The sequence below is a fragment of the Platalea leucorodia genome (assembly GCF_965183815.1).
Source record: "Platalea leucorodia genome assembly, chromosome: 6".
Lineage (NCBI taxonomy): Eukaryota > Metazoa > Chordata > Aves > Pelecaniformes > Threskiornithidae > Platalea > Platalea leucorodia.
Genome location: NC_138828.1, coordinates 60,083,463 through 60,102,025, shown reverse-complemented (window position 1 = coordinate 60,102,025; position 18,563 = coordinate 60,083,463). Strand labels below are relative to the sequence as shown.

Below are 18,563 nucleotides of genomic sequence, written 5' to 3'. Positions count from 1 at the left end.
TTTGTATTTTTCCCCTCTCATGGGAAGTCTTAAACACTTACCCTTAATTGCAGACGACAGGTTGTTATCAGACAGCTGTTCCTGGTAGCTCGCCATAGGTGACTGCTTCTTCCAGCCTAAGCTGGGCAATATTTAGCACGACGGGTTTAGAATTTGCACCTATTAGAGTCAGCTGATTGCAAGAGACACCTTTAATTTTAGTTAGGGAGAAAGCAGCTTTGGGTTCTTCTGAGCTTTCGCTTTTAAAACATCACAGGGGTTATCATCTTAGGTTTTAATATGGCTTTGGAGCAGTTAGAGACTGTCAGGATTGAAAAACTATATGAGCATGTAACTCAACAACAAAGCTCCTGCTGTCACACAAATACCTTTTCACATTAAAAAGCAAGGGAAGAGAAATATAATTTCCTATAAGTGAATGCCTTCTCAAAAAAATACTGTGCGGTGTTGTCCAAAAAGCATTGGCTGATACACAGAATATCTGTATTATTTAAATAAGTTGTAGTGGTTTTTTGTTGTTGGGGGGGAGGGTTGTTGTCTATAATTTTGTAGATCAGGCAGGTATTCCGTTTCTGACAGTTCTGGTTCATTTTCCTGTTTGTAAGACAGTAGTGCTCTTCTGCAGTTGGAAGTACAATATTACTGATGAGTGCCACGTAACATTGTCAATACCCATGTGCTTTTTCATGGGAATGAAGAAGGTTGTTGATGATACTCGTTTGCCTTTAATTTCTACTGTTTGAATAATATGTGAAATTTGAAAACAACTTATTTAGGAAGGTAACTTAAAGAAACTTTATTTCCTTTTTTATATAGTCGTATGATTAATTAATGAATAGTTTCAAGATCTCTGGATTTTTATTTATTTCAGATTTGAAGAAGGTTGCTCAGTGTACATGTCAGGAGGCACATGGAAAACCAATGTGCTGATAAAGAACTTCAATCAGTCACGCTTTTTCCTCTCATTTTGACAGCTGAAAGTTGTGAATTAATCAACTAATGCTGAAAAGTGCTTTGCAGTGTAATGCTGATAATATTTAAATATACTTTTCAATGTTGAGTCCTGCTGATGCTTCATGTTTAAAGTAGCGTTTGAGTTGCCCTGTTGGCATGGGTGAGGTACTCGGATTGGTAGCATGAGGGAAGCATGAAAATGTTCATGGGACAGGTCTGATTCCGCCAGGGAAGCAGCCGACTCAAAAGATTTCTTGGAATTGTAGAAATGTAGCAAATGTTTTGAAACTTGCAGTTCTTACTGTTTAGATTGGAAATGTTAAGCATGTTTTTAATAGGTTCCTTTTCCACTATTAAAGCATTACAGTGAAATAATTACATTCCTTTCAATCTGTTTTAGACCTTCCATGGTTTCCACTAACAGTAAAAATAAAAGTAACAGCAATTAAAATAGTTGTCGGGTTTTCTTCTCTCTTCAGGAATTTATTTACTACAAGGCTAAATTGGCAAATTTTGTTGAAGGCAAATTTCTTTTATTCCTCTGTCTGTATTTGAACCAGATGCTTAATCTAATTGTTCCTAGTATTTGTTTCACCCAGCAATAAAGAGGGAAGAGAAGGAGTGCTAGTGCAGCTCACTGATAATGAGAGGTTGCTCGTTCTGCGCTTTGCTCCTTGGCCAGGTCTGTCATGGCTTCGGCGCTGGTGCTTCTGGAGCTGTCGCTGCTGGCGTGCTGCATAACGGATGAGCCTGAACTGATGGAGGCAGCAGGTGCTCCAGTAACAGAAAAGAGCAGCGTTTGTTATTGTTGTAAGCATCATCAATCCTCCTCCCTTTCTCCCTCTGTTCTCAATGTCCTCCAAACAAAGACTCCCTGTATCTGCAGCAGCAGGGGAGAAAATAGCAACAACCCACCCTGTGTAACATTGCCGTTTTCTGACTCAGAGGCAACCTTGTAAATAGGTCTTGATTTGATGCTCTGGATCTGTAAGTGGCATGTTTATCATTGCAGGGGACAACAATATTGATTTAAGCAGAAAACTGTATCGGTACCTATGTGTAGCTGCCCTATTCCAGCTAAATAGGAGGAATGAAAAATGGGTTTCAATTCTAGTACTCATTATGCACTGCAAGATCGCTAGCTCTTGTGGGAGCAATCTGCTGAAAGATAGATCTAAACATTCTTCAGTTGGGGAAAAATGTAATTTTGGGAGGCTGGGAGGAGGAGGGGAGAGAAGTAAATATTGTAGAAGTGGGGAAAAAAGAATAGGAGGTTCTTTTGCTCAGTTTTATCTAAGCTGATGGCTGCTCTTAGAAGTGTCTTTTCCAGAGTAGGCTGTGACTTGAAATTTTACAGAAGTACTTTCTTTTCTATTTAAAGGCAGTCAAATCACCACCGTATCACATCCACTTGCTCTAAAACATCAGTTGATTCTAGCTATTCTTAAGTGTTTCTCTTGTCTGGAGCATTAATGGCAGCCACTGTTTCCTTCGGCAGGGCTATTGCCTCCTCTTCAGGGTTTGGGACACAGGAGGCACGGAGCAGAGTGGGGAAGAACAGGAAACCAGTTTACTCCAGTAGAGGCTGAAGTAGGCTTTCTATTCTGCTTGTAATGTCATCATAATTTGGAGAGAAATAGTTGTTATGTTTCAACACATCTTCCTATTTCTTTCCTGGTTTTGTCTCTTCCCTTATGGCAGCAGTCTCTTTGTGGATGTGTTAGCCTCTCCAGCTCTCATGCAAAATGTGAGGGAGAAGAAAGGCGTTTTTTCCACTGCCATAACTTGGGTAAAGTGAATCAGAGTGTCATTGAGAACGAGTAATTGTCATGGATTGCAGAAGTATTACCATTTCTGTTGGTATCTGGAGGTCTGGATTATCTGGCAGCAGAGATGGCATTTGCAGAGCAAGCCTTCTGGTTGCTTGTTCTGTTTCTTGCTCCTTGGTCAGGTTTGTCGTGGCTTCAGAGCTGGTGCTTCTGGAGCCGTTGCTGTTGGTGGGCAGCATAATGCTGTGGGTACCTCGTCTCCTGGATGGACCCCTTTGTTGTGGTTTAACCCTGGCCAGCAACTAAGCACCACACAGCCACTCGCTCACTCCCCTGGTGGGATGGAGGAGAGAATGAGAAGAGTAAAAGTGAGAAACCTCATGGGTTGAGATGAAGTTTAATTGGTAAAGCAAAAGCCGTGTGCGCAAGCAAAACAAAACAAGGCATTCATTCACTACTTCCCATCGGCAGGCAGGTGTTCAGCCATCCCCAGCAAAGCAGGGCTCCATCACACGTAACAGTTACTTGGGAAGACAAATGCCATCACTCTGAATGTCCTCCTCCTTCCCCCAGCTTTACATGCTGAGCATGATGTCATATGGTGTGGGATATCCCTTTGGTCAGCTGGGGTCAGCTGTCCCAGCTGTGTCCCCTCCCAGCTTCTTGTGCACCCCCAGCCTACTCGCTGGTGGGGTGGGGTGAGAAGCAGGAAAGGCCTTGACTCTGTAAGCAGTGCTCAGCAATAATGAAAACACCCCTGTGCTGTCAACACTGTTTCCAGCACAAATCCAAAACTTACCCCCATACTAGCTACCGTGAAGAAAATTGACTGTATCCCAGCCAAAACCAGCACACCCTTGTACGTATATTGTAGGTTTTGTCCATTCCTTTTCTTTGGTCCTGGCTCCTGGATGAACTTTGGACCCACATTGTAGCCTTGTTTCCAGTTCTGTCTCTGGCCCTGCCTCCTTTTGCTGGACTCCCCGGACAGACCCCGGACCCAGTTCATCACTTTGCCACGTCTGATGCCATGGATGGACCTTGTTACCAATACCTGGCTTCATCTGACAGTTAATGCCCTGTGTGACTGTTCCTCAGCAGTGGGGGGACAGCCTGTGCTGGGGCCACCCTCGTCTCCTGGCTTGCCTGCCCTTAGGGAGCAGATGGCCCTTGCTGCTCCCTGGCAGCACTATGAATATAGCTCCACCCTCGCTTGGTGGCCAAATGGTGTTTAAAAACTGGCTTAGCTGGAGAAGCATTCAGAGTGTGAATGCTTTTCCTTAACTCTGTCTCTATAGAGGCAGGAACAAAATAGATCTACTTCCAAAGAGTTATTAATGAAGGACTCAAAAGTGTATGACTGAATTAAGGTTAGCTTTCTTGCTGCAGGAAAGTGGATTCTTTTTCTTTGTTCTGTGATTTTTTGAAATGCACATTTTTTTCCTGTTTAGAAGCTGGTAGTTCTGCGGTTTGTTTGCAAGTGACTGCAAAGCTGTGGCACGCAGCTCTGTTCCTGCTGGAGAACGTGCCAAGTGACGATCTGGAATTTGGAGGGAACATCCAAGGAGCTCAGATATTGCTCTCAGAAGTGTTGGGTTTTTTTCCTGTTTCACTTTTATTTGAAAGGAGCAAAGTTTTGCAGAGTTATATTGACAGTAGATAGAACTATGCTTTTCAGCAGTGTCTGTATGAAGTGACTTATTCCCCATGGACAGTTTCCCACTTTGCTTGCTCTGGGCTTACAGGCTTATTGTCTGGATAGCCAGGTCTTAAAATACCTTGCTGAGCTATATTTTTTTAATATATATATATATATATTTAAATTGTACAGACTGTAAATGGGACACTTTACGTATGGATTTGTCTTGATATGACTTGATGACATTAAATTTAAAAGCTTCAAGGTAGACTGGTGCCTAATGATGCTCATCATCGGCATTTCAGAGGCTCCACTGAGACCTAAGGAGTCAGCTTTAAATGGCTGGTTAAATTCAGTAATGGTTTGCTCAAATGAACACCTAATTTCTTCAAAAAGGGAAGCTGCTGTCTCCTAGCAGACATTTTTCATTGCAAAAGCTCAGTAATTACTGAGCTTTGGTAGCCTGTTGACAGTGGTTAATGACAAGCTGAAGTGCTTCTAGTGTTGGGCCTCTCTAACTTGGAGCTTCTTGTATGTTTGTTTTCCTGTCTCTGTCCAGCTTTAAATGTGTGCAGTTTTAAAGTTCTCTGCCAAGATGCACATTCCTAGCAAAAAGCAACGCGCTGGTGTCAAAAATTTGCTCGTCCAAGAAGAAGTAGCGCAGTGGTCGTGTAAAAGACAAACGCAGCGATAATGTAAAGTAGGTTAGAGCAGTGTGAAGTGGGGATTAACAAATCTAGATACTGCAGCGATCCCATCATCTCCTACAGAGCTGTTGATCTCTTCATTGCTTTGAGGGTGAGACAAGACGTTGGGCTCAATGAGGAGTCTGCTGCCTGTGTTTTACTCTGCCTCTGCAGCTGTAGTTAGTTGACAGAGCTTTAAACACTTCTGATTCAGGACTGTCTAAACTTTCTAAAGCTGGAGGAGAGAAAATAGAGGGGTTTATTAGCAGATGCTTCAGTTTCAACATGTAGATGATGCAATGTAGCATGTATTTTGGAGGAGCAGTTTTTTAAGACCGTGGGATACTGCAACTAGGAAAAGGAGTTAAAGGATAAAACGATGTCTATTCTAATTCTTTGCTCTTTTAGAGATGGCCAGAAACCCAATTTCCTGTTTTGCTGGGTAGTTGCTAGTGTAATCAACCTGAGGCAAAGGGAAAAAAAAATTCCTGGCCTTTGCTAAAAAAGCCTTGGCTTGGTGATAAAATGTGAGGCTGACATGTATTGGTCTGACAGCTACTCTGAGTTCAGTAGCCAGACCGTGAGTTCTCTCTCCATCAGCACTGATTCCAGCTTCAAGAAGCATCACGTTAGGGAAATAATAAGGGCTAAATCAGTAGTTACTGCTTTGGAGAGTAGTTCCCCGTATACGTTTTTTTTCCTGCATGTAACTACAGAGGGACAATAGAAGGCAGTGCAGGTGCTTCTCTGCCCATGGCAAGCCCCAGGGGATGGCACTAAAGAGGCTGGAAAATTTGTAATAACTTCAATCAGCCTTTCGTTTTTCAGTGAGCAGGCTGCTTGTTTAGCCTGGTTGGGTAAGAAAATAAGACCTTGGGAAAGGTGTTCGTGATAGCTAGTAATTATTAGTCATCTGTTCCTCTTCCCTTCAAAGGTGCAGGGAACTTCCATTAAGTACTGGTTCACCCTGAACTGGGATAGGTTGTGCAGTAGTAAAAGGGGTAACCGACCAGGGAGCTTTCTCCAGACGGTGTAGCGGAGCGAGGCCAGGCTCTCCAGACGGCCAGGACTAGATTGAACGAGGGCCTCGGACTGAGGAGGTGCATTCTGTGCTCTTGCCTTCTGGTTTGTTGTACTAGTTGGCTCTGCATTGCTCATGCTAATCCTGATCTCTGCTCCTCTGACCATCTGCATGGGGTCTTGTTTTTACAGAAAAGAGTACAGAACTAAAGAACATATCATTATGGTAAGATGTAGTTCCATCAAATACAAGTTATTTTCCTGAAATAAAGCTTTATTCCTCTTTCTCCCCAGTCAAGGAGGAGGATGAACACTTGACTGATAAATCTATGGCAGGAGCCTACAATGCCCCCTTCTTTAATTCACATTAAAACTAACAAAGAGCTGATGGATCCCATAGTACAGGAAATAAGTTTTTCTCATAGAGACCTTAATTTTTTTCTTTTCTTTTTTTTTTTCCTTTGTTTGAGCAATAAAAAGAACCCTAAATTGAGGCCCTGATTAAAACCAGGTATCCTAAGGTGTTCTGTCACGTCTGTCATCTGGTATCTAATTTTGATAATGCTGCTTGAAGTACAGATAAGAAGTTGGTTACCCATAAAACAACGATGCAGTACCAATTTACTGACTGTCAAATACAGATTTGATGTAACAGACGACCTGCTGCTAGGTGAAGCTTCCAGGGCTTGCGCTGCGGCCAGAAGTCTGACAAAAGTTGCTTTTAAGTTCTCTCTTGCTGCTCTTTGCTCTCTTTCTCCACAAAATGTTCAGCTCTGAATGAAACATTTTCTGCCCCACCCCATCCCAAAGGGAAGGCTGCAATGTTTGGCGATGCACCTGGGAATGTATACAAACAGCATTAGGGAAGGGAGATGAAAAAGGAGGCTGATTTTACTCTATCATGAAATTTTAACACTCCTTAGCAGCTTGCCAGCCAAGCAGGATTATAGTACCAGATGTCCTGGCAGAAATGTGTGCAGCTCTGCGAGATCATAAATCCAAACAACGTATGGCAACCTTGCGTGTATAATACTACTGTTAGCAATGCAGAATTTCAGCGTGGAAAGCTCTGGTGACGGGCAGGATTAGTAAGGACAAAACTTTCCCAGACTTAACTTTAAAGCCTTAGGTAGGTAATAGCTGCTGATGGCGGCAGTATGTTAATGGAGAAAGGAGGAATATAGTGATGCCTGTGCTTTATCAGCAGCAATAAGCCTCATTTGCTTGCAGTTGTCTTCTCCCATCATGTCTTGGCCTTTCAGCAGGCAGAATTGTAGTGCAGATGCTCAGAGGCGGATCTCTTCTCTCTCTTGGTCTATATGAAAGTACTGAGGGGGTGTTGTCAAAGACCTGCTAAACTCAAGGCCTGAGTCAACAGAGCAGTTCTGCTCTGTAGCAGTTTAGAGTTGGCTTGTGGTTTGTCTTGAGTGTCAGTGGAGCTCTGTTGTCTTCATCATGGTAAATTCTTGCTTAATAGGAAGAATGAGGGTGGTGGAGGCCTGGTGTGGAAGTCTGTGTCCGGTGCATTTGTTTCACTGTTCTTTCTGTGTTTCTTTTGTCACCCTTCCTAAATGGAGTACTGACTGAACCTGTTCTTTTAGTCTACACGTTAAATATAAATGCATGTGTCCATTCATAGGATCATTTCCTCACTAAACTATGCAAAAAATTGGAAAAAAAATCAGCTGTTGTGGTTTTTTTAGTTGTCTCTCCCATCGTGGAAAAGAAAAGGCGCTCACTGGCATCCTATAGCAAAGAACTCACTTGTTTGGTGAGGACTTAAAATTGTGTGCACCAAAGGCGTTGGGAGTATGTTTGTGTCAGTGGGTATGGTTCTCCCATGCTATATGATGACACCAAACTGTCAGCTAACCCAACTGGCAGCATGGCAGACAGAAATTTAAAGCAAATGGAGGAGAATATGCTATCCCCTATTTTATTCTGTTGCTAGAAAAAAATCGAGTTCCTGTGAAGCGTGTAAAAGAGCAAGTCAACTCCCTGGCTCTTTAACGAATAGTATGAGGGTGAACAGCCAGAGGAAAAGAACCAAGGGGACTTCAGCATGACTAGTTAACTTTGCAAATTGCAGTTAAACTTAAGTGACCAGAAAGTGGAAGATCTAAAAATAAATAATGTTAAGTGCTTTCTTTGCAGATTAATCTTGCTACTCAAGTGTGAAATCTCCCCCCTTCCTCCCATGCATTCTTTAAATTTTCAAGTTCCATACCACAGAATTTCAGGTGCTTCATTGCTGACTACATTAGTCATTCTGGACTCATGCTGGTTTTGTCCTTGAGAGTAGAAATACACACTAAAGATACTTAAGTTGTTTGCCCTTTTATTGATTTTAGCAGTCAATTACCTCAATACTGTAATGCCTTGGAAAGCTTTGTGCAAAGGGCTTGTCATCATTCAGCTTTCCTGGAAGATAGGTATGTCTAGACCAGTGTTTGTTGCTCTTGGGAAGCTCCATTCATGCAGTCTTCAAGTTTGTACTAAATCAACTAGTTTCCTAATATTTGTAATAAAGCTGTTTAGGACTGGCTTATATTGCTCTAATTTTAGCAAATTAAATCCCTCTGCTGTGGAGTAAGAGGGAGCGATGCCTAGATGATATGTTCTGTCCACTTTTGCAGACAGCAAAGCATCACATGTGCAGGACGTGGCAGAACCAGGAGCTGGTGAAGGGTCTCCAAGTCCCATTGCGCTGCCATAGCAATGTGGTACAATTCTGGTCTGCAAATGTAAAGCTGGCTTTAAATTTGTCAGTGTTGTTTAGTTCAGAAATCTCTTGTCTGTGCTACATGAAAAAGGAATTTAATTTGCATATTCATGTCATTAGCTCAAATAATGATATGTCAGAAATGGGGAAGCAGGAATTCATTACTCTGGAGGCACCAAATCCTGATGCCCTAAAAACTGTCATGCTTCTTTCAGTGGTTTGTGTTCCCTGCTGCTTATATGATCCAATGCTTTCTATTTACATACCTGTGATTCTTAAGGTTTAGGCCTTACTTTGACATCTTCCTGAAGTAAAAGCAGCATTTTTTTCTAGTTAAGTAGCAGGGTGGGCTTTTTTCATTTAAGTAAAAAATTATATAGGGGAAGGTAGTGGTTGTACAACATCGAAATGCAGCGTACCCATATACAAAGAAATGAACAGCCTACGAAACTTCTTGAAAGTCTTTCTTTCCTTGCTGTCATGCTTCACAAGCTCTCCAAAATGCATAGTGAGTAACAAAGACCTCTCCCTGCTGTGTCTATATTTTTGTTCACTGCTTTACATGCTATTTTCAGATGTGCACATAGAAAAGGAAGCTAACTGTTTTCAAAGTGTTGTCCCTGATGACTTAGTGTTTATTCAACTACTTACATCTTGTTGGCTGAGATAAATTTCACCTGAGGCCGGCATCTGCTCACTAATTTGTCACCTTTTCTTTTTCATGCCCTTAAGCAGTTTTGACACCAGAGGCTTTGCAAGCTCCATCTCAGGAAGCACCAGCAGCAATACAAAACGCAAGGAAAACAATGTGAACTGAAGCTTAGTGAAAAGAGAGTTGTGTAATATGGCACTGGTTAGTGGCTGGATGACAGCCATCCTTGATGACATAAATTTAGTGGTATGCGTAACTGCAAAGAACAAAGGAGTTAATCAGCAACAATACTGTATATAAGAAGTGTTACTGTGTGTAAATACATATTAAAGTTGTTGCCATAAGCTTGCGATAGAGAGTCAGTGTGCTGTGGTTTAGTCTCCTAATATTCCTTTCGGAAAAACTTTTATTATTAATTTTAGGTTTGTTTTCTGGGTTGTTAAGCATCAGGAAAACTGAGAAATGCGTCCGGCAGTCAAATAATTGCCCTGGTTGAAAATGCTTGCAGCTTTTTACAGAGAAGAAAATATCATCCAGATGATGAATAAAACCAACTCCTCCTCACATAAATGAAGCACAACAATAAATTATATTGTGTTTCGCTTCTGTTCTCCATTTTTAAAGTTACAATATGATGTGGAAAGGCAGCTCTTTTCCTCTCAGCTTTATAGAACTTATTAAAGAAGTGGCAGACTTTTTCTTAGTAATCGTTAGCAGGATACAGCTTGTGTTTTGCCTTTAAGGTCCTTCGTTCTAACTTTTGTACCCCTGCACTGCAGAGAATTGCAATGTGCTGGCATTGCAGAAGTGAATAGGGAACTATTCTGCGTATCCTGCTTCCTCCTGTGTCGCCCAAGTGTGCCGGTCTGTACTTTTGACCTGGGGGTTTCATCCAGCAGTCAAACTGGAGGCTTTTTTCCAGAGATGGAGGAAGATAAGCTAGTAGGAACAGACCAGTACTTAGATTAACAACATGAACACAATCCTGTGACACACGCAACGGTTTTGTGATACTGTGGCTAATGCATGTGCTTTCCTTTTTACACAGGTTTGGGCAATCTTTAGTATGCCTTTAGCTATGCAGGACTCTGTTTGCAAATACGAGAGCGTCAGTCCTTTTTTGCTTGAAGTCACCTTGAAGTGACCTCCTCCCGCATCCTCGCTCCTCCTGCTGTCAGTGCGCTGGGCAAAGATTGTCTCAGACAGGCGTAGGAGGCTGTCCTGTGGGCCTGCTGTAGTTGTTCCTGAGGGCATGGCCCAAAGTGGCCTCCTGCAGACAGCGGGGTGTATGTGTGTGTGCGCACACGTGTGTGTGTGTGGCGTGCATATGCCAAGAAACTGAGCTCTAATTTCCTCTGGAAAAGGTGGACCCAGCTTCTTGCTCCTCTCAGTCCCCTTTTGGGTTATCTTTGTCATTTACAATGTCATTTTCATGCTTATTTTTAGTTTCTAGCCTTTCTCTGTTGAACTGTTCTTACGTTTTAATTGGCTAAATCAGGAGACTTGTAGCTGATTAATGTTTCCCCTCTGCAGCTGGATCATCTAGAATAGGCATAAACCTTTCCATGCCTCATTTACTTCCAGTTCCTTTTCAAACAGACATGCACTGTTCCTGGACCTTCCTGTCTTTCCTCACCTGCTGTCAGTTTTTGTTGTACCTCTTGCTGGATGAATTGTTGTTCCAGCTGTGCATTTGCATTTGATGATTTTATTCGTGCAGCCAGAAATTACGTATGAAACTTTCCTACATCAGCAGTAATGACAGCAATACTCAGGTGACAGCTTTTGGCAGGTAGATTCTTACCTGAATTGGGTTAATGGTTTCAGTGCTGCTCCCTGCTGAATGAGGGTGTTCCAACAAACACGTAACAAGATTGACTTCCATAGCTGGCATGTTTGATGTTGAGGAATGAAATAAGATTACTATAATTTTTTTTTTTTCCTGCATAGATGAAAAAACCCACTACGAGTCAGGCTGTTATGAAATAGCTCTTCCTGCTCCTTTCTGTACTGTACTTTATTCTATGGATGAAATAAATGTCAGTTTTGATGTGCCCTGTCTATCGTTCATCCCAAATGCTAATGGTTTTATTGTCATGATTTCCCTCTGTCCCAGCAGATCAAGATTAGAGATGATTTACTATGGTTACAGATAGTTTAAATGATTAGAGGTCATTTACTACTGGCAAATTGCATCTGGTTTCTTCTGAGGTATGAGGGCAACACAGTGCCTTGTTCTACTTTATGCATTTGCGTAAAATATGATCATCTACTGATGTCTTTATGATATGCTTTTCAGAGTATGGGGTGTTGAAGTTTGCACACTGTCATGCTAGTTTGCTGGGAGAAGTTCCTTCACATTGAAAAAACCAATATGGTTATAATTAAGTGGGGGATTAGGTTTTAGCCTTTGCATTTGCACTTCAATTCAAAAAAGTGTTGTTCTCTGTCTAAGACTGTGCGTAGCTGTAACCAGCATTTGTGAAGCTGGTGCATTCGCTAATCCCGTGGGAAAGTGCCAAACTTGTCAGTTTTTATAAATTGCTGTCTTTATGACAGGAAACTGGGAGGGGAAGGGTCTTGTATCTGAATGGAACAGCAAGGAGAAAATGGGGACGTAAGGACAGATGTGTCCCCAAGTCACTATTCTCTATGGTGGAAGCAACGCCCAGAGCAAGGGTCTTGCTGAAAGATTGGATGTGAGCCATGAGAACTCTATAAGCATCCGGTAAATGTTTTGGCGGGGTGAGAAGACCTCCTGGAGGACAATTAAAAACTAGGCAGGCTTTTTTTTGCTTTGCTTTGTTTCTGTTCAGCACTGTCTAAACATAGCAACTATTTTTATATATTTGTTGGTGGTAATAAAAAGTATTCTTTACTTTTAACTGAACACATCGTTTGTTGAGAATGATTTGAGGATGAATGGCAAGCCATTGTCAACATGGTAGTGAGTCATAAATGGGGGTTCAGTCATGCTTGTAGCATCCGGCACCCTCAGACGAGACTGGGATTCCTAGACGGTTCCTAGATGGTCCATCCCTGAGCAGCACAGGCTGGCTTAAGAGCTCATAATGCAGAATGTACCTCCTGGTCCAAGCATCCCTGACAGGCTGCAGCCTGTGAGTAGGTGCCTAAACCTTAGCTTCCACCGAGTTTGTATTCATGCTCACAGTTGACTTCATGATGTGACATATCATTTGATATGACCAGGAGTATTGTGGCATGTGTCTGAAGGGCTGTAACTCATGCAAGTGCTTCCAGTTGCCTTTGTTTATTCTATAAAAGTGATAGGTTAAAGGCCAAAAGTTCAAGCCCAGTACAAGATTTTTAACATAATGCCAAAAGAGTGGTAAAAATACATAGTTTCTCTAAATTTAATAGTTTAAAAATTCAAAACACTATAGAATAAAATTTTTAAAATATTCTGAAGTTTACATTGTAGTTTTTGGTTTTTACTTCTAGAAAACACCTCAGTTGTAATCGGTAATTGCAGCGGTCAGAGCAAATACTTTGTTCTATGTGTTAAATAGCTCGATGAAATAGGAAGGAGGAAGTTGGTTGATGGACACAACTTAGTCCTTTGGCAAGGCTGGTAAAGCTCAGATGTTTCCTATGCAGCAGATGCTTTAACTGAATGTTATGAATTGCTCTTGTAAAGTACACCTTCTAATAGATGCCACTCTTCTGTTTCCCCCCACTCTTTTGCAGCAAGTGACGGGCAGAAGTTTTGGTGAGAAAGATTTTCGTTCTGGATTAGAAAACGGCATTCTTCTGTGTGAGTAAGTAACGCTTCTAGTTTTGAGCCTTGAATACAATCTTGACTAAAACGGAAATGAACTTTTAACTAGTATGTCCGATTGTTGGTTTCCTTCTGCAAGCTTTGACATTGTGCACGCTGGTATTTCACTGCAGCATCATTTCAGTGCCAAAGCTATTGTTATGGTGAGGATTGAAATGTGGCTTAAAGAAAACAGGTTTTGCAAAGTGCTTCCCTCACTCCACCCCAGGTCCTTAGTTGAATTATGTAAAGTAAAAATGATGTTTGCTTTTTGGTTTCCTTTTATTTAGAGATGTTAACCACAGATTGGCAAATGGTGTTCCACACCTGCCTGCAGACGTCTCTGCTACAGTGAGGCGTTTTGGACCAACTCCAGGTCCGAGCACTGTCAAGACTTAGCCATCTGAATACTATCAATACTCAGCTGCTTTTATAGTTTCTGGAAAGGTTAGGCATCCTCTAAATTTTACCTAAAGGTGTATTTGAATGATGTGTTTTGTAATTTTTGGACAAGAGATGCAAGTTAGCTTTCGCACATTTCTCTCTGGTTTTAATAGCTAGTTTTTAGGCAGAGTCTTCCAAAAGCATGTTGGGGCCTTAGATACCAAAGCTGGTGACTTTTAAGAGCAATTTGGAAGTATGCCCTAATGCCTGTAGTTCTTTGAAAATCCTGTGCAGGATGTCAGGAGTTTGGGATCTGAATCACCTGTATGGACCGATGTCTTTCCCTGGGTGTGCAGGGTTGTCACTGAAGGTGGTAAAAGCTGTCTTTGCACACCAGAAGGATGAAGCTTGTGCAAAACTGAATGCATATTAAAATTTATAAATGAGATCTCCTGAGATGTTTAGCTGGGCCATTGCAGCTATTGGTTAAGTTTTATAGAATCATAGAATCGCTCAGGTTGGAAAAGACCTTTAAGATCATCAAGTCCAACCATCAACCCAGCACTGCCAAGTCCACCACCAAACCATGTCCCTAAGCACCACATCTACCCGTCCTTCAAATACCTCCAGGGATGGGGACTCAACCACTTCCCTGGGCAGCCTGTGCCAGTGCCTCACTGGAACTTTCAGCACTATGAAAGGTACTGGAACTTGGAAACTGTTTTTAGCAGTAGAGTTGAGCTAATATCGTGTAACTCAGCTCTAGGTAGCTTATGGTAGCTTTGAAACCTACCTGTGTAATTACTGTTGTATATCTCACTGGTGTCATTAATCAGACAGCTTGAACTTTAGCTGTTAAAGGGGAAAAAACCATAAAGGAAATGATACGATCTGGTTTGATTGTAGTTGCATGTCTGCTGAGGAGTGGCTTTGGGAGGAGGGAAGTAGTTGTTATTGTTGATCAAAAGTTGTATAACTCGGAAGGAGCATGTAGTTTACCCCTTTGTATTTAAGGGTTGCCTCTTGCACAAGATCTCTCTGCTCTGGGTGTTCAAGGGAAGTACCATGTGCTGAATCATTTCACAGTGCTCTTTAAATGTTAAGGTTGAATTGTGTTGCATGAAAAATAAGGGATGTGTGTTTCGAGATTAGATTGTAATCTTATCTGCAAGTAAGCAGAGGTAGTCTGATTTAAATGCTGTAGATCTTTAAGATGTAAAGCTTAACTAACTAATGTTTTGCTAATGAAATGCATAAATGTGTATTTCTTAAGTGGTTTTGAGCTCCAGTAATAAGGAGGTCAAGGGACACCACTTGGTTATACTACTAAATTGCTCTGTGATTTTGGGCAAATTGCTTGTCTTTGTTTACCACCTGTGGATCAGTGCAAACCAGTCTGAAGGGATCCGTCTCCTCAACCTCAAATCCGAGAGGCCGTGATGTTTGTAGTGCATCCCGCTCCTGGCAGCTGTGGCTCACGGATAAAACTCTATAGGCTGCAGAGCATTAACCAGAGCGCTACCAATTTGACCTTCAAGTTTGGTTTTCTGATGATGAAGAAATTATGAGGCCAACAATAGAAGCGTGCTCCTCACTGGTTCTGAGTCCACTGTAAAATAAAGAACTCAACAGAAATTTGGGGTGTAACACTGAGAGCTCTGAATGTATCTATCTTCAAAAAGTACAGGTTTCGGCAGGTGAAGCACCACCAGTTAATTTTTTATTTCTTGCTCAGTGAAGAAGTGCTAGTGAAACTGCCACAGGCAATATTGTATCTAGACGGGAGTTTTCTGGTTTATCAGAGACCTACCTAGGTGTCTCATGAACAAAATCTAGTGGTATTTAAGCTCTCTCTCAGCCTCTTTCCAGTCTGTTGTGCTTTCATCACAGCTGACCTCAACAAGTAGATGACAATCTGATCTCAAAGTCTCTGATAAGCTACCAAAGGCAAGAAAGAAATTATAGCTGTCTTAAGTTTCTGAAGATGGAAGAATTCATTGCCTTGAAATTTTGCGGAGAAACTAAACTTGCCTCAGTTTTTATCTCCACAGGACAGGACTCACTGCTAGTGTCATTAATGGGCAGCTCATAGCCAGACACTTGGGTGGGTGATGTCCAAGTAAGCGTGGAATGGTGCTTACTTCCACGTGGCTGTTTCAGTGTTTTCCTTGCCTGTTGTATTTTGTGATGAGGCCTGAAAGTGAACTGGGGTCCTGAGGGATCCTGGCAGCTAGAGGACTGGAAACTGATGTCAGGAATGGGGACACAGCCAGTATGCCCTGAGTCCCCCAAACGTGTCTCAAGCTACCCTCTGACTTTGCAGGCGTTTTGCAGAAGGGAGGGGGTAGGGGGTAGCTGCCATGCCAGAGTCCGTTCCCCAAACAGTCAGACAAGCCACGTGCAAAATGACACAGGGGAAATCTTTGTCTGTGTCTGGAGTAAGACTGTTGGAGCTTTAGGCACAGTAATGCCAGGCCTCCCCCGCAGTTGATCCCGCTGTCTGTGGCCTACACATCCTGCAAACTCAGGCAGACATCACTACACCAGTTATAAACGATCCATTCACGTCTAGCAACTATCCACATATTTTAATAAATGAAAACTATGTGATGCCAAAAGCTTGGACTCTTGGGAAGGAGACGGGTTGTGGACCACCAGCCTGACTAGCAGAGCAGCCCTGCACACGTGTGCTAGCCGCAGGCACTCGCAAGCCTCGTGCCTGCCTCTCTGGTAGTGCTTACGCTGCGGCTAGCATCTAGATCTGGCCTCACTTCGACACTTTTATTGCTTGCCACGCTCAACTTGGGAGCTGAGGAGCATATTTAAACAATGCAGGATGCCGTAAAGTAGCAAGCTGACAGATGAGAGTAACACAAGCCCTTCCTTCTTTCTGGGTATTTGAAAGCCCACTTGTGCAGTTGTCCTGGCAGTGCCAGCTATACTTGTTCACCCAGCTGTGCTGAAAAGCCAGTGACTACGACTTCTGTTTGTCTGAAATAAGTTCATGGCTTTTTAGCATAGCTGTCTGACATCAGTGCAGATGGTGATTTCAGCAAGGGACATCATAGCTAGGTGAAGGCAATTCTTGCTCTGTTCCTGCTTTGTGTATTAAATTCTCATGTGCGAAGACGGAGGAGTTTCCTGGCTACACTTCTGCATGGGCAGGCAAATGTGCCCTCCTGGGGACATGGTGGAAAGCTATATGAGACAGGAATACACCACCAGTAGCAGGAAATATCACTAGAAATGCCCAATTTCCGCTCCAGCACATGTTCTTTTTTTTTTTTTTTTCTTTTCTTGTTACATAGCTTTAACATTTAGGTTTGACCCAGATATCATAAGAAGCTAGAGGATTAATCAGGAATAAATGAAATCTGGTTGTTGCAATGTTTAGGTGTTGCTATTCTACGGATTCAGACATTTGAATGAAGGTTGATTGCAAAAGAAAAAGTATACGCTGTCTCCATCCACTTTGGGTACTTCTCTTGCTTTTCTGAAACGGCAGGTAAGGAAGTTGAAGTCGCTTTTATTTCTAACCATGCAGCAATTGCTATTAATAAGTTTAAACATTACTACATGAAGACAAAAATGCATACATCTTCTTGCAACCTTGCCCAGTTGTTACTGGTCTAATATTCTTGCAAGTGTGTTTTTAAGGTGAGCAGTTCCTTCCCGATCTCCTTGCCATCCACCTCCCCTTGCCCAGCTCTTCTACTGCAGGATTCCTTCTTTCACATTGGGCATTCAGCAGTTAGGGAGGTCTCTGTGGGATGTGAGACTTGGAAAATCCATGTTGTTTACTTGCTTTGATATGACTATGCAAGGGTGATATATATCCAAGATATCTGTGAGCATTTCTGACATGCAATTGGGATCATATTTTTCTCTCAAGCTTTAGCTGGAATCAAGCAGTACTAGGAGTCCAGCCACCCTGAAAGTTTGTATTACTAGTAATGAGAGTCTAATGTCAGGAATAGGACCAAACCATAAAGAAGAGTAGCAACAACAGTTGGGACGTGGATCCTGGACAAAGGACTTTAAACAACAAACTCAAACCGAATCCAGATTTAGGTATCAGCAGAAATGATTTGGCTTTGTGGTGGAGTCCAGCAGCGCCATGATTGTGTGTAAGACCTTGGGTTCTGCACGTAGAACAGTTTAGCTGTGTGTCTGTTTTATGCATGTATGTAAATCAATTCATAGTAGTAAATGCAGGCATAATAAATCTTTGATTTTTCTCAAGCTTGAAAGTTCTAACAAACGTTTAACTGCATACCTTGAGAAGTCATGGCATAAACATAGAAAAGTGAAAGAGGAATAACTATATGGGGTTAAAGATGGATATCACTTGCATATACAATTCTGGATACCAATTTATGAGTACTTTCCCAAACTTTTCTTTGTTTCTTAGAGACACTTATTTTGTATATTAGCACATGGTGTTACGTAGCTTAGTAAGATATGCAGAAACTATACTTACTGTTTGAAACCAGGATTCTTTGACTCTGTAACTTTTTCTTTATTTTTTGAAAGAGCAGATACAAAGGTATTTTGTTGCTTTTAAGTAATCTTGGTAAAATTGGGTATGTACAGTGAATTAAGGAAAAAGTTTTACACTTTTTCTCATGCAGGACGATGTCTAGGAAAGTCCATTCTCTTCAGCTGTGCGTGTTAGGAATATATGCTCTTAAAAATACAAGAAAGTTTTTAGGTTTTACTTTTAAATTAAAAAAGGGAGAAGTTAGTCATGCATATCGATTTTTTTAATGGTACCTAAAAAGTGAAGTGTGGCTATAAATCTGAGTGAGCTGAAAGTGATTGTGATCAAGAATTACTTAATGGAATTTATCATTTACTCTGTCATGAGAATAATTTTCTTCTATAAATAAGAAATCTCCTTAGCTTGTGTTCTTCATGTCGCTGGTGATGAATGAACTGCTTTTTCTCAGAGAGCAGAGT

General features: G+C 41.8%; 1 protein-coding gene across 1 annotated transcript in view; it reads left to right on the top strand.

The window, feature by feature from the left end:
• LIMCH1 (LIM and calponin homology domains 1) overlaps positions 1-18,563 on the top strand; it is a gene marked incomplete at its 5' end in the record, with an annotated part of 185,854 nt that overhangs the window by 52,679 nt on the left and 114,612 nt on the right. The window contains one exon of the mRNA XM_082316561.1: positions 13,151-13,221. Within this exon, the coding sequence (XP_082172687.1) occupies positions 13,151-13,221 (71 nt within the window). The remainder of the gene's footprint in view (positions 1-13,150; positions 13,222-18,563) is intronic.